The sequence below is a fragment of the Pinus tabuliformis genome, chromosome 2_2 (genome assembly GCF_031772625.1).
Source record: "Pinus tabuliformis cultivar Carrire ecotype Pingquan chromosome 2_2, CPIR1, whole genome shotgun sequence".
NCBI classification, from domain to species: Eukaryota; Viridiplantae; Streptophyta; class Pinopsida; order Pinales; family Pinaceae; genus Pinus; species Pinus tabuliformis.
In genome coordinates this window covers 1,149,752,230-1,149,773,665 of record NC_142300.1, presented here as the reverse complement: position 1 = coordinate 1,149,773,665, position 21,436 = coordinate 1,149,752,230, and the positions used below count along the sequence as shown (strand labels likewise).

The window sequence follows — 21,436 nt, the reverse complement described above, 5'->3', positions numbered from 1 at the left end:
CCTAAAAATCACCCTAAACCGCTTAGTATGAATTGGGTAATTAATCTCTTCATAATTCCATAATAATATCAATATATGTACACATATTTTATTTAGTTTCTTTCTTAAATTAAATAGAAAATGATTTATCCCCCGTGTTATAAATTGGGTAAAAATATTTTCATATTTTTAAAGTTATATAAAAATTTTATATATATATATATATATATATATATATATAGTTATTTATTTAAATTAAAAGTAAATATTCTTCCCCTAATTTTTGTTCTAGTCAAATGAAGTCATTTTCTTTTAGCCATTGGAGTGATATGTCTCTCTATTTAACTCACTGTCATGATCTGATTATTCATCTTGTCCTAGCGATGAACCACACTGGTTGGTTCAAAACGCGTCGACAAATGAATTTTTATGTGATTATCACCGAAAATATGTCTCAAAAACTTGATATGGATCACAAAAGCATAAATTTTATAATATTAATTCATATTAAAATATTTTATTCATAAACCACATTGACAACATTAAAATATTTCCTTTCTAACATTTATTTTTTATATATAGATATAAGAAAAAATAGGGAAAAGTCCCTATTTCCTTGCACAATTCCCAATAATTGAACTTCTGACCTCATGCAAAATATGTACACCTTGCCTAGTATACAATTAATTTTACACTGCCTTGGTTTCTCCACTCTAGCTGAGCAATTTGAATTCCATTCATGTTTGGGCTATTTTGGGTTGACTGATCAGTTAAGTAATAGATCTATTAGTTAAACTGATGTCTAACTACACAACTAATCCTCCATTGACTCTATTAATTTTTATAGGTCAGTTAATTGAGTACAAATAAAAATAATTGAACTAGATTACTATAATTTAACAATCAACACATGCATGACTGAACTCCAAGCGCACTAAATTGAATTTTCTGATATAATTGAGTGACAAGAGCCATGTTACACTAGTTAACTTCCTCCAAGTCATCCTACTGATGTGGAATATCGATTTACTCAATTTGACTAAGGCTAATGTCAAATTCATGCTTTCTTCCTACACTTTCTAACACTCCCTCTTAGCAAGTAAGATATTTTGAACCACCCCTATCAATTTATCCTCACCCATGAATAATAAATCATCAATATATAAAACAAGAATAAGCAACTTACCACCTACCACAATCTGATAGAGGTTCACATCTGCTTCACATTTGGTGAAGCACATTTACTAAAATAACCATCGATTTGAGTGTACCAAGCTCTAGTCACCTATTTGAGACCATACAATTCTCTCTTGAGTCTGCACACTTGAGACTCCTGATCATATGTCTCATATCCTTTTGTCTTCTTTATGTAAATTTCCTCCTCATTAACACCATTGAGAAAGGCAATCTTCACATCCATTTGGTGGATCTTCCATCCCATCTGTGCAACCAATGAAAGAATTTATCTGATGGAGGAATACTTTGCTACTAGGGAAAATGCTTCCTTATAGTCAACTCCCTCTACCTAAGAGAATCCTTTGGCCACAAATTTGGCCTTGTACTTCTCAATGCTCCTGTCCGTTGCATGCTTTACTTTGAAAATCCACCTAGAACCCACCAATGATTTATCCTTCGGTCTTGGGTCCACTTCCCAAACACTGTTATTCATGATGGATTCATATTCTTCCACCATGGCATCAACCCAAACAGATTGTTCAATTGCTTCCTCAAAAGAGGATGACATTGTCTCTATGAGCTCAGTCATGAGAGCCATGTATCCAATGTACCTCTCAAGTGACTTCCACTTCCTGCACCAAGATGATGGAACTCCCATATTCTCCCTCGCATCTTGCACCAATCTATCAGTTTCTCTAGTTCTCTTTATCCCCTCCCTCGATGTCTTTGGTTGAGTGGTTGTCTCCACTCAACCTCTTCTTTTCTCCTCCATTTGTGGCTACTCCACAACTTGTTGAAGCTCATCTTGAGGCTCCTCCTTTGGAACTAAAATTTCTTGCTCTAGTGGGATATGCAGCTCCCTCTCAAGAGAGCTTCTCATAACTTTCTCCTCATTAAACTTGACATCTATTTTCACAACTGCCATTTTGAGCGAAGGAAAATACACCTAGAAATTGTGTGGAGTTTCGGTGTATCCTACACAAACTCCCAACTCATTGTAGCCTCAAGTTTCTTCCTTGAATCCTTGAAGACATGAGAATAAATTGAAGCTCCAAAAAGTTTGAAATGAGACACGTCAGGCTTTCTCCCAGAGAAGGCTTCCTTTGGTGTAATCATACCAAGTATCCTATGACAACTCCGGTTCTGCAAATAAACTGTTGTGTTACATGATTTTTCTCACAAATTCAAGGTTGACCTTGGTCATGTAACATAGCTCTTGCAACTCCAACTATGCTTATGTTCTTCCCCTCAGCTACCCCATTCTTCTGTGGGTTATAGGGAGTTGTCATTTCTCTTCGAATTCCTTCTTTGGCACAGAAGTCCTTGAATAATTTCGAAACAAATTCACCTCCATTTTTTTCTCCTAAGAGCCTTCACCTTCTTCCTAGTCTCCTTCTCAACTAATTTCTTAAATTCTACAAATTTGGAAAACACCTCATCCTTTTTCTGCATGAAGAAAATCCAACATTTTCTAGAGAAATCATCAACAAAAATTACGTAGTACTTAGGTTTTGTTGTGGAGGCTTTGTCATCGTGGAAAAGGATCAATACCGTTGTTTGTCGATGACATGCATGTGGTTTTATGTCGCTTTGTGAAAATGATTGGAAAAGGTGTTTCTACACCTAATGTAAAATCTAAAACCCTAGATCTAACCCTAAATCTATACATGACCATGTATTAAAACATACATCACAACTATGTAAATACATTACCTAAGCTCTAAACCATGTATCAAGCTTAATACCAACCCTAGAAACCTAGCCTAAAACCTAAAGTCTAAGAGCTAAAACCTAGCTCTAATAGCTCTCGGCCTATTCACATGTTAAAATATTGTAAAACAAATGCAATTCAATACACAGTCAGCCTAAACTGTTAGTGCTAACCGCATTGGAGAAGGACTGGCATGTGAACGTGCATTTGAAATTCGTCGGATTAACATCAACCGTCAGTCTAAATTGCGGATGAGAAAACATGTAACAGGGTTTGGAAGACCGTCGGAGCTAAGTCATGATGGTTAGCACCTGGAAGGTTAGCAGCTAGAAGTTAGCTAGCCTCGCAGTCTGCAACAGTCGGCATGTGACACGTCTCCGTAGACTGGAACCGCCAGAGAGCAAGCCGTTGAGGTAACTGCCATCCAAACAGTTTATTACAAGTGTTCACATGCAGAGGTTACAACCCTCTGCCCGATAAGCCAATTGTTTGTTGTTTCCGGGTATGATATGGTTTATTTTGGGTTTTAAAACAATTTTATTGTTGGAATTAAGTCGGCCACCATGGTGCTAGCCCTAGGTGTCTAATTCCTAAAAGACCGAAGTTAAAACATATCCAAAACGTAACCAAATTAACCTCAAATTCAATCAGAGGAGGTTTTTATGTATCCACAGGCCTATAAGAGGTGGTTTTGCCCATGGAGGAAAAAAGGAGAGTGGTTTTTGAATTTTTCTATAGATTATAGTGGACATAGGCGATTTTGTTTTCAGTGTTTTGGGAGCATCCAGGGTCGGTTTTGGAAACCGTAAGAAGCGTTGGAAAGCTGGTTCATAGGGCTATCTGATGACAGTGATCAAAAGTGCATGTGTGCACATTCAATCTAGTCTTTTCTCTATGTAATCAACACCTTCTTCTCATTCCTAATAAAAACGGTTGTCCATATTGAAATCGGACTCAGAGACATAGTCCATCAGGGATGAACTCCATCATCAATTTGTTGTCTGGTATCATTGTGTTTTTACTATTTTCACTTATGTTATGCATCGATTGTATGTTTAATCAACTGTCGTAAAGTGTTATTTTCAAGCAGTTTTTCCTCGGTTTGTGTGCTTCAACTAACATTCAAATTATTAATGGTTAATCAATTCTACGTGAGTATTTAGTTTATGATCATTTCAGATCATATAATTTGGTATCAGAGTAGGTTGCATTTGTAGAATGTGCCATTAAATGTTAACCAGGTCAAATTCACAACGAGGAGAAGGAATCCTTGAGCAGATCAATCCAGAGATTGGAAAGTGATGAGTCGCTCAGAAATCGACCATGTCAGGACCTAATGCAGGTGAAAACACTGAAACTAAGATGAGTGAAGAACAGTTTCAGCAGGCGTTCTTAACCATGCAGCAAATGTTGGGAGAATTTTACGAATACAAAAAGGTGAGAGATGCAGCTTCTTCTTCAAAAACATCGAAGAAGGACAAAGGTAAAGGGAATACTGATAAACCACCTTCACCTCCATCACCTCCATCTTCTTCTTCTTCTTCTTCTTCTTATTCTTCTTCTTCCAGTGAAGAATTTGAAATGGAAAAGAAACCTAAGAAAACATCTCTTTAGAAACTTGACATTAAATTTGAGTTACCTATTTATGATGGCGAAAGGAATCCTGAAAAGCTAGATAACTGGGTAAAGCAGTTAGAAGTGTATTGTCGCATTCAGAACATTTCTAGCGATAAAACTAAAATTCAGTTAGCTACACTTAGAATGGGGGGAACAACTTTAATCTGGTGGGAAAGTAAAACTCAGATAGATGTAAAGCGTAAAGGAAAATTCATCTCTTCATGGTATAAGTTTTTAAAAGCTCCTAGGAAACAATTCTATCCCTTAGGATACATGCAACAAGTTGTTATTGATTGGTAGAATCTGAGGCAAGGTAACGGGCAAAGTGTTCAGGAGCTTACTCAGGAGTTTAGAAAGAAACCATTGGTGCTTGGTATTTCATTGGATACACGGGAAACTTTGTTAAAATACATCGGCAATTTACATTCATATTTGTAGCATACTTTATTGATGTTTAATCCTGATGACTTTGATGAGGTGTGCGTTCAGGCCATACATATTGAATCAGGTGGCAGGCCATTCAAGTTTTCATCACATTCATCCAAAGAGTTGGAAATCAAAGATTCCAGTGACAGTAAGGGAAAGAACAATTCAAAGAGAAAGAAATCAACGATCGTTCAGATTGAAAGACCTACTTGTTCCCATTGCTAGAGAATCAGTCATGATGAATCGAAGTGCTGGAAACTTCATCCAGAACTTAAGCCCAAAAATTTCCTTAAGGCGAAGGATGAAAAGAAGGCCATTGCAGCAGTCCAGCAAGATCTGGGTTCAGATTCAGGTGATGGAAGGAGGATAACCACCATGGTTACGACAGGTAAAACTTCTGATACTGGTTCAAGTTCAAAAACTATTGTATCTTCTTCAAACATAAAACCTTCACATGAGGATAAAAGAGATTAACTCTTCCACATAAGGTTAACTTCTAAGCATACAAAGATAGACACAATGTTTGACAGTGGATCACAGGAAAATTTAATATATGAACATATAGTTAATCAATTGGGATTGGAGACAGAGAATCATCCAAGACCAAACCCATTAGGTTGGATTAATAAATCAACTCAGATACATGTCACAAAGCAGTGTGGGTTAGATGTGGTCCCAACAGACACATGTGGAGTTGTCTTAGGAAGTATTTATCTTTATGATATAGATGCAGTGTTTTACAAAAGAGAACATAAATATCACCTAAAGAAAGAAGGGTTTGAATTTATTGTTAGGGCACATAAAGTCAAATCAAACTTAGATTTAATTGTTACAAATCAAGTTAAGCAGTTAATAAGTTCAAGTAAATATGTATCCATGTTTATAAAGGAACAACCTAAGGATGATTGTTCGGAATGCGAGATTCAATTTATAGATCAATTGGTCAAGGTGGTTAATTATTTTCCAAGAAATCTTATTCATAAACATGATAAGCAACATGAGATGCATTTGATGTCCTATGAACATTTTCTTAAAGACAGAATGACTCTCAACTCATTCATTCATCTGAATTCTAGAAACTATCATCATCAGTAGTGTATTGCAGGGAATGGTACATGTAAGTCTAATCAGAGACTTGTTTCAGATGGTATGTTTATTTTCAGTTTCAGGGGTGCAGGTCAGTATTGGGGAAAGTCAGTGTTCGATTTCTCTTATATTGTGTCGCCATGTCATGTCTCAAACAGTTTGGACCCTCTTTGCAAGTGGAGAGGAAACCGATTTGTTTTCATATCAAAGCCTTTTCTAAAGCAGTGTCAAAGTGTCTAATGGGAACTTATGCATCAGAGGAAAGTGCTAATCAATGGAAACATCATGTAATAAATGAAGGAAAAGTGATTCAAACAAATCAACATCTAATTCAATACTTTCAGGATCAAACTAAGTTGCAACAAATTTCACCTTACAGTTGGATAGGTTCAGTGCAACAAGTTCACTTAGTAAACAGGAATCAGGAAAGTATGGTAAATTAAGTAGCTGGTTTGATGTCGAAAGTATATTTGATTGTCTTTGTCATTCCGCAAAATAGATTGTTTATACATGTTGATGTTATTAAACAACATCCAGTAGAGATTGTTTTCAAAGATTGTGAATCACTAACTCATGATTCTTCATGGAAAGAATTCAATTGTCATGTTGATTACAGGTTGTTTTTACATCGTCGCAAGTTTTTCATACTGCATATGGAAGAAATAGGTCACTGAATCAAAAAGTGCCATAGTCAGCATCATTAGGGTCATCAATTGCAAGTGATTGATCAAATGTATTGGTACATCGTCAGGTCAAGGTGGAAAGAGAGGGAGTTCTACCCTCATCGACTAATTGTTTATTCAAAATTTTGTGGTCCAAAAGCTTTCAAGTGGAGAGGAATGATCCAGGAGGATTCCGTTGATTCATTGCATGGGTGTTCAAGTGTCTTCATCAGTATTTAGTGTCATCGTCACTTCAGTTCAGCTACGATAGATCGACAGTGTTGGTTATGGATCAAGTTGTTCAGGTAATGTTCATAGTTTTCATGGCATTCAATTGATATGGGTTGTACCTGGTTGTCGACATGAGTTCATCAACAGTTCCCCAGGACTTGGTCAACGACATGTATTTTGACGTTCAACTCACAGGATTAGTGTCGACATGGGTGTCGTTGTGGCAAAGGATCGATATCATCGTTTGTGGATGTCATGCATGTGGTTTTATGTCGCTTTGTGACAATGATTGGAAAAGGTGTTTCTACACCTAATGTAAAATCTAAAACCCTAGATCTAACCCTAAATTTATACATGACCATGTATCAAAACATACATCACAACTATGTAAATACATTACCTAAGCTCTAAACCATGTATCAAAGCTTCATACCAACCCTAGAAACCTAACCTAAAACCTAAAGTCTAAGTGTTGAACCCTAGCTCTAATAGCTCTTGGCCTATTCACATGTTAAAATATTGTAAAACAAATGCAATTCAATACACAGTCAGCCTAAACCGTTAGCGATAACCGCATTGGAGAAGTACTGACATGTGAACATGCATTTGAAAACCATCGGGTTAACATCAACCATCAGTCTAAACTGCGACGGAGAAAACATGTAACAGGGTTTGGAAGACCATCGAAGCTAAGTCATGACGGTTAGCTCCTGGAAGGTTAGCACCTGGAGGTTAGCTAGCCTCGCGGTCTGCAACAGTCGGCATGTGACACGTCTCCGCAGACAGGAACTGTTGGAGAGCAAGCCGCCGAGGTAACTGCCATCCAAACAGTTTATTATAGGTGTTCACATGCAGCGGTTACAACCCTTCGCCTGGTCAGCCAACTGTTTGCGGTTTCGGGGTATGATATGGTTTATTTTGGGTTTTAAAACAATTTTATTGTTCGAATTAATTCGGCCACCATGGTGCTAGCCCTAGGTGTCTATTGCCTACAAGACCGAAGTTAAACCATATCCAAAACCTAACCAAATTCACCTCAAATGCAGTCAGAGGAGGCTTTTACGTATCCACAGGGCTATAAGAGGCAATTTTTCCCATGGAGGAAAAAAGGAGAGTGGTTTTTGACTTTTGTATGCAGATTCTGGAGGACATAGAAGATTTTGTTTTCAGTGTTTCGAGAGCATCGGGGTCGGTTTTGGAAACCGTAAGAAGCGTTGGAAAGCTGGTTCATAGGGATATCTGATGACAGTGATCAGAAGTGCCTGCGTGCACATTCAGTCTGGTATTTTCTCCGTGTAATCAACACCTTCTTCTCATTCCTAATAAAAATGGTCACCCATCTTGAAAGCGAACCCGGAGATGTAGTCCATCAGGGATGAACTCCTTCATCAATTTGTTGTCTGGTATCACTGTGTTTTTACTGTTTGCATTTCTGTTATGCATTGATTTTATTTTTAACTAGTTGTCGTAAAGTGTTCTTTTCAAGCATTTTTCCTCGGTTTGCGTGCTTCAGCTAACATTCAAATCATTAATGGTTAATCAATTCTACATCAGTGTTTAGTTTATGATCATTTCAGATCGTCCACAATATCCTGAAGCTTAGTCTAAGGCTCCTCCTTTGGAGCTATAAGCTCCTCCTCTAGTGGGATACTCAAACCTCAATCTAGAGAGCTTCTCATAGCCTTCTCCTCATCAAATATGACATCTCTCCTCATCGCAGTCATCCAGAGTGAAGGAAAATACACCCAATAGTTATGAGGTGTCTACATGTATCCTACAAATATCCCCATCTCAGCCGTAGGCTCCAAATTTATCCTGCTATCCTTGGAGACATGACAATAGACTGTAGCTCCAAAAATTCAAAAATGGAAGACATTTGGCTTCCTCCTAGAGAACGATTCTTCGAGTGTGATCATGCCAAGTATTTTGTGAGGGCTTCTGTTCTACAAATAAACTGCAGTATTGAATGCTTCTTCCCATAGATGTAATGGAAGACCTTAATCATGCAACATTTCTCTTGAAAACCCTAAAATGCTTCTGTTTTTCCTCTCTACCACCCCATTTTCTATGGGTTATGGGGTGCAATTAGTTCTCTTCCAATACCCTCCTTGGCACAAAATTACTTGAAGGCATTAGAAACAAATTCTCCTCCATTATCGCTTCTCAGGGATTTTATTTTCTAACCAGTATCCTTTTCAACTAATGCTTTAGATTTGATAAATTTGGAATAAACTTCATCCTTATTTTTCAAGAAGTAGATCCAACATTTGTGAGAAAAGTCATCTAAAAAAATCACATAATACCTATTCTTTGTAGTTGAGGTTGTATAAAATGGTCCACACACATCATATTGAACTTACTCTGATATTAATCCAACTCTACTATCTCGACCCTAGTAGGTGGATTTGACATATTTCCCAAGGGTGCATCCCTTGCAAACATCATGCTGGTCAAGGTTGCATTTTGGGAGTCCAATGGTGATATGTTTCATGATTTTCAAGGCCCCATGGTGTAGGTGTCCCATGTGCCTATGCCAGATATCCCCAACATCTCGACTTTGAACATTTTTTTCCTTTCTACTCAGTGCAACACAAGCATCCACCACTAGCTTATAGAGTTTTTTTCATTCTAACTCCAATTTGTTTCACATATCCACTAGCAAGATGCTTCAGAATTTTTTTTCCCTTACTGAACACCACATCATAACCTTTTTCCTCCAATACAACTACATATATCAATTTTTTCTTCAGTCTAGGCACATACATAACATTTTCCAAATGAATATGGGAGCTTGAATCCCTCTTAAAGGGGACAATATTGTTGGGTTGTGTTATATTCTTTCCACGACTGGCTCCCCTAGTTAACTGAGGGGGCGAAGCCCCCCCTTTGTTGTGCCAATTGCACAGCAGGGGGTTTGAGGGGGGCGGTTAGTCCCCCTCTATGGGGTCTGGGGCAACACCCCAGGGAATTTTTTTTTTGGAACCTATATTAGGTGGGCGGACCTACCTATGGTTTTGTGCATGGTTTTCGCACATGGTTTTGGGTGCGATGGTTTTTGGTCCATGGTATTGGATGCTTCGGCATGTATATATATGTATTGTAACATTGAAAGGATCATAATGAAAAATCAAGGTGGTAGTCTCGGTTTTGGGATCCAGGGGAAAACCTCTGTGTATATGTGTTTTATGTGTTATGCTCTCGCATTGTTTATTTTCTATTTTTAGAATTCGTATGCAGGTAAATTTTTTACGGGGTTAAAACCTACAAATACCATCCCTTTGGTACTATACCTCCCATCATCTCCAATTTCTATGTGTAATTGGAGATCCTTCTCCTCTAGGCTGCTGAAGAAATCCTTGCATCAAGTCATATGAAATGAGGCTCTAGAGTCTAGGTACCATACACTCTCCATTACAATGTTTTCCATGCATGCAATAAGAGTTGAATGCAATTAAAATTGTGATGTGAGAGCATCACCTCCTGCTCCTCCTAAAGTATTCTTAATGTATTTCTTGTGCGGACCTTGGTTGCATAGTTTCCATACTCATGATAGTGAATTTTTTTTTTTATTTTTCTAATCTCTTTCTTCTTGCCATTGTTCTGGCTGGATTTTGCCTTGCTTTTGAACTTCTTTCCCTTAGCTTTCTTTCCCTTACCTTCCAAGGAAATATTTTCTTCCTCCTCAACTCTAGATGTGACACCATCTCTAGTGTTCCTTCTAATATCCTATTTCACCAAATCAGACCAAAGTTCTGATGGTGGCACGTTTTCTCTAGCTCCTCCAAGTTCATCTCTCACTTGAGTGAATCTGGAGATGTATTGAACAACGATCTCATTTTTCCGCATTTAGATGTTTTTGAGCTTTTCTCCCAATGCCAATTTCTTGGCATCATTGCTTCTTTCGAATAAGTCTGTGAGGGTATTCCACATAGAAAAAGTTGTCTCCTTGCCATCTAAATTCAAAACTATATGGTCTCTTACATCCTCTAGTATAATCCTCCTGGCTTTTACAATATCTTTCTTCCACTGGGCCAACTTCTGTGCATCTGATGTTGCTAGTTTTGTAATATCATTTTTTGTATATTTTAAAACTCCATTGTCACCCAACACAACTTGCATCCTATCCTTCCAAGATATGAAATTCAAGATTCTTTCCAAGGCATACTAAAGTCGCAATTCATTGAAAGACATTTTTCTCACACTGAAGAAAAACTGCTTCACAAACTTTGCAATTCAAAATTTCTCAGAGAAAATATCAAGAAGCTATTTTCTATGTTGTTTTTATAGATCTGATACCATGTAGAAATGGAAATAAATTTTCCAAGTACTGATGAATTCAAACTGAAAACAAGAGACACAAATTTCTTCTACAATTATGTGGAAAGGAAAACACATGATAGAAACACATGCAATAACATGCAACCATCAAAACAAAAGGAAAAATATGAATTTATAGGGGAACCCAACTAGGAAAAGCCCCTTTGCTTCTTTGCATTAATTCATATGAGAATGTGGATCAATTACAATGTCTTGCTTCAATCCTGAAACACACCCTGCACTGAAATTCTAATCTCTTGCTCACTGACTTGCTCTGACCAACACTTAGCCAAAATATGCCTCAAACTTCCTCCTATTTCCTTGCATAATCCTGGAGGAAATTAGATCCTAAACAATAAGAAAATTCCCTATTTCCTTGCGCAGTTGCTAGAGGAATTTACTTGCTCCAATACAAAACCTATACACTCAACTAGTATACAATTGATAATTACGATGTGCCTTTTACTCCACCCCAACTAGGCAATTCAAATTCCATGAATGACTAGGGCTATTTTTATATGATTGACTAGGTAAATGAGAGATCGGTCAGTTAACAATAATTACAACTACCCAAGTGACCTTCTACTAACTCTATTAATGACTAGAGCTCATATAACTAAGTTCAAATAAAAATAACTCAACTAGATTGATAAATCTTAGCAATCAACTCATGCACAACTCTATTTCTATCCCATAAACTAGAATTTATAGATTTAACTAGAAGACAAAGCCATGTCACTCTAGGTAACTGAAATCGAAGTCATCCGCGTGATGTGGAAAATCGAATTTCTCCATTTGACTAAGGCACTATTCAAATGAAGCCTTTTCTTGCTGCAATTTTAACAAGCTATAGTATGGTTGTTTTTTGTTTTGGATTTTTTTGGGGTATATTTTTAGTCAAATTTGTTCGAAATTCAAAATTCATTTTAAATTAAAAAAAACTAAAAAAATTTGAAAAATTATTTCACTAAATTCCTAACGAAAAAATTTAAAACCTAAAATAATTAGAAAATAATGTTTTTACCATTCAAAATCAGAAAATATTCATAATAAACATGCTATCAAATTGCAAATAAGAACAAATTTAAAACCTAAGTTATAATTCTTTTGGTGGTTTCGAAGCGTTGTCTTGGTGGTTTTATGGTTTTCTAGGTTGTTTTTGTGGTCTTCTAGGGTTGTTTTTGTGGTTTCCTAGGGTTGTTTTTGTGGTTTTCTAAGTGGTTTTTTGTGGTTTTGTATGGTACTTGTTTCTTCTTCAAATTTATTAATTTTGCAAGAAAAAATAAATAAAAAATAAAAAAGATAGGAAACCTACCTTGACTTGAGCTTCTAGGAGTTTGGCGGGGATGTTGGCGAGGATGGTTGGGTTTCTCCATGCTCTAATTGCTCGATCAAGCTCCAATACCTCGATTGAGCTCTTAGTTATCCCGCGGTCTATGTAAAAATGACGCATGCAGCCCATGACCATGTGTTTTAATAGAAAATAAGGGCTTGATCGATCCTTAGGGCTCGATTGCACCCTAAGGATCAATCAATCTCTAAAGCTCAATTGAGCCTTGATACTTGATCGAGTGCTTAAAATGGCTCGATCAAGCACTTAAATTGCTCAACCGATCCCTCCTTTTCTCACCTAAATGCGCCCTCTCTTGCTAAAAAGTGTAACCCAACTCAATTCTATCACCCTCAAATGTTGTGGTTCTAGACATTTTTATTGGCCATTGGTGACTATAATGTTCTGTTAGGGCTTCAGGCATGGTTTTCCTTTCCTAACCATAGGGCTTCTAGATCCATATCTAGTGCTCAAAAGTGGCTCAAAGCCTCCTAATGGCACCCATATCTCTACTTATAGGCTAAGGATACCCTCAAGAGGTCCTATGTGGTTGTTTAAAATGTACTTTATTCAACCAAAATGCCTAGGTGTTTACTTTAGGATGTAGAGCCAAGGTTTCCTCTCTTGGTAGTGCCTAGGGCCATAAGATCCATTCCTAGTCCTAAAATCCTCCCAATTCACCCCATCCCTATTCTAAGGCCAAGGATCACTTTTATGATCATGTGTGGTGGTTTCAAGTTCATGCATCTTATGCCACGTTTTTGGCTTTAAACACTTAAAATATTCATTTAATGCCAAAGAATTGGTTTTCTTCCCTTAATCACAATGAGGGTCCCTAAATCCATCCCCATTAATCAAAATTTCTTAAATATTCACACACAAAAATCTAAGAATACCCACAAAGGGACATGTGGTAGTTTTAGGTGTTCTTGATGTCTTTGGATGTTGAAATTTTTTTGTGTAAATATGAATAAGGTAAAATTTCCCTCCCTCAGTCCAATAAGTCAGCTGGTCGCACATTAGTATTGCTAAATGCAATATCAAGCCAATACATGACCCTAAAGGGAGTATAAGTGGAGACACTTGCAACCTAACCAATGAGTAATTGATAAGAAAAAGCATAGTACTCAAGGAGATGGATAGACACATGATGGAAGGGTTTGTTTCTTAATGAAAAAGATACATAGTCTTAAGAAGAAGAAAAATAGTTCTAAAAAATAAAGAGTAAATTATGCGTATTTTAATACCTTAAAATAACACTCTTTCAATTTATCATTGATTGTATATTTATTTATTTAATTATTTTGTTAAAAAAATTCTCCTCCAAAAACCTCTACCCCTTAATTCTATAAAATTACCATTATGTAATCAAGCATTATTTGCATAATCACATGATACTGCAACAAAATCTAATTATTAAGTTTATACACTTAGTTATATGCATATCTACAATACTTCAATAAACATAAGCTTATTAACAAGTGCAAGCATAATTGTATGGTCACATCATACTACAATAAACTCCCATTGTTAAATTTTCTACACTTAGTTATGTGTATATCTACAACACTTCAATAAACATAAACCTATTATTAATAAGTCTATATTATTAATAGGTACACGTAGCTAGATTATAAGTTTATCTTAAACTTGTTTAAATAAACTATATCTACTTCGTTACAAGTAGATATTCTAAAAACCTATATTATTTGAATGAAATTAATACTATAAAATAATATTTTATTTTATTATTTTATTATTTTATTTTTATTTTTATTTTTATATTTTTTGACAAATTCGGTTACTATTATAAATCTGAAAAAAAAAAGAGGGAGATTGAGCTCCTGAAATACATGCTGAGGTGCCGAGAAGAGCTAGGGAAGAAGGAGTTACAGCTTACACAAAATTCCTCCTTAATCCTGCCTTTTGGGCTTCTAAAAACCAAAGACCAAAGGTAAATCCTAACAAACTGCAGTAATAAATAACAACAATTACAAAGCATATCAATCGATATTACTGTGGCTGACGTGTCGAGCAGTGGACTCTTTAGGTTGTCGTCAACGTCGACTTGCTTCAAGCTTGACGAACTTGTTGGAGCTGCATTTTTCTTTTCTGTTGTTCCTTTTCTGTTGTATTTTCTGCTGTTCCATTTTTTCTGTTGTTCCTTTTCTGCTGTTCCTCTGCGGAAAAGAACAAGCAAGGAAGGAACTGCGAAGGGAGGAGTATGCGATGGGGGAAAAATAGGAGCAGTCACTGAAAAAGAGTGCTGTGAAAGAACAACGATCCGAGATGATCGAGAGAGCCGCGGAACAAGCGAAGATGGAAAGGGAGGCTTGGGGGTAAAGAGAATGCACCTTGGTATATGTAGCAAGCAAACAGAGAGGCGTGAAGGATAGGATCACGAGATGAGTGCTAAGATGGTCACGGATTCTGCACGGGCAACATGGATTCAAAAAATCTGAGGAGTCTGTAGGGAGAAATGGGAGGATTTCCGGTGGCGTGGAGCAGATAGCCTCAGGATTGTTTTGGATTTGGTCAGGGTACGCCCTGAGAAAGATGTGAGTCTTTAGATATGAAAATTTTTTACAAGTCATGGGAATCATGGAAGAAATTGGAATTGTTCCTCATTATTACAGAGGAAATTTCCTTTTGGTCGTATACAAGCTTGGCTGGCGCATTTATCAGCTTCCCTATTGATGGTCCGAAGGATATGGTAAAATTGGAAATCTTGAGTTTGATTGATCATGACTTGGCATCTGCTGATGGTTTGCTATAAGAGGATGTTGGAGGCTTTTTGTTTGCTAGTCATTAAACTAATAATGATAGCAGAATCGCCAAAGATCATAGCTTTCTTGATTTTATGAATTTGTAGTTGAAGTATTCCTTGATAGAGCGCCAGAGCCTCTGCTTTGTTGTCAGAAAGGATCCCCAATCCCCACTCAAAGGTGACTAAGGGCTCACCATTGGGTTTGTACATAACGCCCCCTGCTCCCGCTGCTCCCGGATTTGATTTGGAGGCACTGTCAAAGAACAAGGAGTGGGTGTTGCTAGTGCGGAGCCAATTGTTGAAGTCATCCTGCTTTAGTCGAATTTTCCAGTTGTGACTGTGATTGTTGTTCAAGTTGCTGTAGATTTTTGTTGCTGGCAAGATACTAATCTTATCTATCAGACTCCTTATGAAATCTATTTCTTCAACCCAAAGACTTTTCATGTCCATTTTTTTTGTGCTCTTAGTTGCGATGGTTTCTATCGCAAGGCTTTTAGCCTTGCTGCAAAGATCCCTGATTGTGGTCTCTTTATCTTTAAAGATCTTGCTGTTCTTAGCAATCCAGATCCTCCATAAGAGGGCAAATGGGAGGGCATCCCACACTCTCTTGGCAATGTTGTTTTTCATGGATTGCCAGGGGTAGTTTTTTTCCAGTTGTTAAGGACTTCCCCAATGGATTGTTGTGAGTTATAGGTGAAGGGAATGACTGGGGTAATGCTATTCCAACAAGAAAAAGCAAAAGGACATGAAATGAAGAGGTGCTGGATGGACTCCTCTGCTTCTTGGAAATTAGGGCATCTGGAAGGTCCAACAATGCCTTTTTTTTTAAGATTTTCTACAGTGAGAGTTTTCTCTTTTAAGAGGGTCCACATAAAAAATTTCACCTTAGGGATGGCTTCTGATTTCCACACTGTTTTCCAATGTATCCATGTTGGTGTCGGGTAGTCCCTGTTGCATAGATAATTATATCCTGCTTGTATTGAGTAGCTGGTGCCAGTGGGGTCCCATCAGAATCCATCCTTGCCATTTTTTATTGTAAGAGCAATGTTGTGGAGATGTGTCTGAAAGTTGTCAAGATTCTCTTTGAGTCGTTGAGGGATGGGAGGAAGGCTCCATCTCTTCCAAGCTTGAGTATTTGTATCCCATTGCGAGATTTGATCTAAACTGTATATTCCTTTACTTTGGAGAAAGAGAATTATTGGAGCCATACCTGGAAGACTGCTAATTGGCTGATTCCCCATAATTTTATCAGTGCCGATGTTGATTTTGTTGCCACCTTTGGGAACCTTGGAGACATTTTGAGCCATAAAGGAGATGGCTTTTTTACAGAGTTTCCAGATCCTTGTGCTGTTCCTGTTGGGTATTTTAGTTGTAAGCAGTTGCTGCCTTGGGTGGCTGAGGTATTTGGCCTCCAAAATTTTTTTCCACCAAGCTGATTGGTCTTCAATAAGCCTCCAGACTATCTTGCCGCCAAAGGCTGAATTGGTAAGAGATGGGGATCTAATTCCAAGACCTTTTCGCTAATTGTGTGGGAAAAGGTTGAGAGTTTGCCCGAAGAGTTTGTGGAAACCGACTATTACGAGGACTTGAATGCCGTGGAAAGGCTGCATCACCCTGTGAGTATTTGGTTTTTATATTTTCTTTCTTTCTTTCTTGCTATAGTGTGGCCATTAGGTAAATTTAAAGGTCTTGTCCATAGAGGCTACAAATTTGCCTAGAAAGTTATTTTTACTAGAATACAACAATTTTTTTTATAAATTTGACTCTAGGATTGAGTGTTTGAATCATGGAACTGACAGTGAAATCAATGTTCTGTCTGTAGACTGTAGATGCGTTCATAAAGCTGGAGTACGATGGCGGATCGTACTTCCGTTTGGGTTACCAAGAGGAGACTGGATTAATGGAACGGATCCCTGTCCGTAGCAACCCGGCTACCAACGACTGGCTTCCCGCTCTTGGAGATGACCAAGAAACGGTGAGAGCTTAGTCTATCTTGTAATTTGATTGTGTTATTAGTGTAAAAAATGTGATTTTTGTTGTGGTTGGAAATATATTTTTGAATGAATAAATAAATTCAGCATCTTGAAAAATTAGTATTCTAATTTAAGATTAAATAATGTAATGAAATGATATTTTAAGATCGAGACTAAAAATAGTCTAGAGACCATTAATTTCTTATTTTTCATTTATTTAATTCAATCTTTTTCAGATTCAAATTGATGATGAGCTAGCCCAACCTTCAAACAATCCCTTAGTTAAAAAGGCAATGCCAAGAAAATGATGCTAACATGTTCTCATAACTTTTTCTAATGTCTTTGAATGCATCACATTCCAAAATGAAATGTTTTTCCGATTCTACAGCTCCATACGTGCAAAATGTACACAATCGTTCTTCCTAAGCTTCTTTAGGGTTTTTCCACCGTCCTGTTTCATATTGAAGTTGATGCGAGTTGGTCCTTAATTGAGCAATAAGAACCTTTGCCCTCCATCAAATGCGAGCTCCAATGAACTCTTTTAATTGAGCAATAAGAACCTTTGCCCTCCACGAAACGCTAGCTCTAATGAACTCTTTTTGTTGTACATCACACATAGAGTTGAATTTCTTCAATGTAGTATTTCTTCTTTTTACCCAACTCTTTTCCCCACATATTTTTACGAAACTTCTCATGACATTTTCATTTTTATTTGAAAAATATTTTGGAACTTGAAAAAAATTTAATATTTATCTCATTTTGGATTTTTAATTCATGATTCAAATAAATCTATCAAATAATTTGTTTAATGTGATTCTTATAAAATTAGGGAATGGTTAATGATGCATCGCAGGTGATGGCTATTTTGTCGAAGCCAATTCGAAGCGGTTGAAGACAATAGGGATGTGAACAAAAACCAGACCGGCTTTGACCGGATTACGTTTTAATATGTCCGATCTGTTTTTGTAACCTTAAGATAGGGGATTGAGCCCTTGCTCTATGGAATTACGGACTTGATGTTTGATATTTGATATTATTCCAAGTTTTTTTTTTCAAAGAAAAAAGCATCATAGATTATATTGAGACAATATAAAAAACATCATAAGATATAAAAGGGTGGCAAATGACAGCCACGATCCAAGACATCTCGAGGAAGAGCAAATGTCAGAGGTCCGAAAAGGCACCATGTACAGAAAAACAAATACATCAACATGAAACAAAAAAATGCTCTATACAGGGCATCCAAATTGCAATACATATACATTAAGTTCAGGAAAAAATATTATTCCAAGTCTATCTCTCATTGGGTTTGAATTTCAATCCAACCAGATTTTTTAGCAACTGCATCACAATTTGGTCAACCATGTAATGATGAATAAATTCAATTTATCAAACATATTCATTAAATTTAATTTATAATAAATAAATATTTATTTTTTTCCCAAAGTTTTTTTAAAATTTTAAAACATGTAAATATACAACTTTCGCGTTATAATTTTCTTTTTCAAATTACTTCTGATTAATATATTTGCAGTAGTTGTTTTATTATATAATCCTGGTTAGATTTTAGTCCGCATGCTCCTCCTTTGTGTGGGGCTGGGCATTGACAATTCATAATTTAGTTATCTCAGATTTTGTCAAAATTTTAAATTATTTTATATTTATTAAAAATTATTCCATACTTATTAAAATAAAATTCAATTGATGAAAAATTATTTAAATGATCATTTCTGTAGCTAGGTTGGTTGTTATTAAGCACAAATCTAACATGAGCCAAGAGGAATCAAATTTCATCATACCATTTAAATTATTTTTTTGGTTAATAATACATTTTCAAGTATATGTCAATATTAATTCATGTTTTTGAGACATATTTTCATAATCACAACATTAGCAAGGATGAGTTTGAAGCCCTCAAATCCTTGAATAGGAACAAGGACATTGTTGTTCTAAAAGTCGGCAAGGGTGGAGCCGCAGTTACCTTGATAAGGAGGATTACTGGAGGAAGATGTTGGATCACCTTTGTAACAATGGAAGCTACAAAAAACTTAATAAGAATCACTTGAAGAAGATCTCCAGAACAGTTGCTCTAGATATAAAGTCTAGTAGCACTATTGGCATCTTTTTCCACCAACTCGTCGAAAATAGCCTTACTCCTAGGATCTATGGGCTTCCAAAGGTCCTTAAGGATGGCCTCCCCTTGAGACCCATTATCAACACCATAGGAGGGCCAACCTATCTTCTAGCTAAATATTAAGCCTTCAAGCTTAGACCCCTTGTTACACTAAAATTTGTCACCATGACTATTTGCAGTTAGTATGGCTCCATCAACTGTCATACTATCCTCCTTGGCAAGTCTCATACCTCTGCTCCTCATGTCAAACTCCAAGAAAGAGAGAAAGTATTTAAAAATCTATATAACTCTGGGTACGCAGTTTCTCTTAACCTTTACAGGAGTACGCACCCACCCCTTACAGACAGAGCGTACAAGTACGCAGGTATTGTGAACTTGGGGTGCGTACACGCAGGTAAGGCTAAGAGAAACTGCGTACCCAGAGTTATATAGATTTTTAAAGACTTTCTCTCTTTCTTGGAGTTTGACATGAGGAGCAGACTTTCTCTCTGGCTCCTCATGTCAAACTCCAAGAAAGAGAGAAAGTCTTTAAAAATCTATATAACTCTGGGTACGCAGTTTCTCTTAACCTTTATAGGAGTACGCACCCACCCCTTTACAGACAGAGCGTACAAGTACGCAGGTATTGTGAACTTGGGGTGCGTACACGCAGGTAAGGCTAAGGTCAACCGACCAACCACAACTGTAAGTGTTAGTTGTGTTGAGGAAAACTCCAACATGCATCGTAAACCCAAATACTCTTGCAGGCTTTGTAAGGGTGACCACTTCCTTGTCAACTATCCTGGTATTCCAAAGGTCTTGGAAGTATGGTCAGCAAAATCTCATCAACTTTCCATTGATCCATCAACCAGTGATAGTCAGGTTCTTGGGGAAAAGGGTAAAGTTAGGTTTCCTTGTAAGTTATGCAAAGGGAGTCATCAAACTCACATTTGCCCTCACATGGATGAAGCCTCAACATTGTTGGAAAACCTTACTGTTCCACATCAAGAATTTCCAACTGGTTACCGCAAACTTTCTCCCAACCTACCGTCAACTGACGGAGTGATTGATTTAAATTCAATTACAGTCGATCACACTCTCCCATTGGAGAGTGAAACTCATGTCACTGAGGTTGATGATCCATTAGTTGATCAAGTGGTCGATTCAATTTCACATTCGGTTGATCCCACTTTCCATTTAGAGAGTGAACTTCATACCGCTCAGGTTCTTCTTGTTACATCAGATTCTTCTATGCCGGGGGGCATTTCACCTGTTTCTACAGAACCCCCTCCAAGTACTGAGGTCTTTTCCTTTGATTGGAATAGACTGACAGAACCTCGTCTTCCTTCCTCCATCCCTTTCCAAATCATTGTCAAGGCTGGTGGTAGGGACATACATCGTACTCAGGTAGATGAAGGTGCTTCTGTTAGTATTTTATCCTCAACTGTTTGGAAAGCTTTAGGTTCCCCACAGCTTGCGCCTATTACGCAAAATCTGAAAGCTTTTAACAGAACCATTAGTGAACCTTTAGGGATCCTTCCTAAGTTTTCTATTACCTTGGAAGGTAAAACTGTCTGTATTGATCTTATGGTAGTTCGAGGTCCCTTGGATTTCAATTTACTCCTTGGGCGAGACTGTGTTTATGCAATGAAAGCTGTCGTATCGACACTCTTTCGCGTGATGTCTTTCCCTCACAATGGCAGTATTGTGACTGTAGATCAGCTTTCATTCCCTAGTCTTGTTTCAACTACCAATAATATGACACCCCTAAATGTTCTTGATTCTAAAGTGGTATCTACCCTGCCACGGGTTAATTATGTGGCAACTGGTCCCATGTTTTCAGTTACCGATGTAAGTGAGCCTCTCACTGTTTGCTCATCTTCCTTTGATTTAGATTCGGTAATTGACATGGAAAACTCTATGGGATTATCTGAACCCGATGTTCTTATCCCTTTTGAGTCCCTTGACATGTGTTCCTCCCAGAGAAGTATTCTTCCTTCTGACGAAGACCTTTTGGAAGCCATGATCAAGGTGTGTCCATTGACATG

At 37.2% G+C, this 21,436-nt stretch overlaps 1 protein-coding gene across 1 annotated transcript; it reads left to right on the top strand.

Moving 5' to 3' along the window:
- The first annotated feature begins 7,584 nt into the window (after nucleotides 1-7,584).
- Nucleotides 7,585-18,303, top strand: LOC149197469 (uncharacterized). Its single transcript, XM_089408701.1, has 5 exons — nucleotides 7,585-7,700; nucleotides 16,555-16,702; nucleotides 16,814-16,918; nucleotides 17,125-17,277; nucleotides 18,129-18,303. The coding sequence occupies exons 1-5, from the start codon at nucleotides 7,585-7,587 to the stop codon at nucleotides 18,165-18,167; spliced, it is 561 nt and encodes a 186-aa protein (XP_089264827.1). The 3' UTR covers nucleotides 18,168-18,303.
- Nucleotides 18,304-21,436: the final 3,133 nt, after the last annotated feature.

Excerpts from the sequence above, each read along its gene's own strand:
- LOC149197469 (XM_089408701.1), top strand. The coding sequence starts at position 7,585 with ATGACGGTTAGCTCCTGGAAGGTTAGCACCTGGAGGTTAGCTAGCCTC. Across the intron at positions 16,703-16,813 it reads TGCTGCCTTGGGTGGCTGAG|ACCTTTTCGCTAATTGTGTG; the intron begins GTATTTGGCCTC and ends TCTAATTCCAAG. Across the intron at positions 17,278-18,128 it reads TTGGAGATGACCAAGAAACG|GTGATGGCTATTTTGTCGAA; the intron begins GTGAGAGCTTAG and ends GATGCATCGCAG.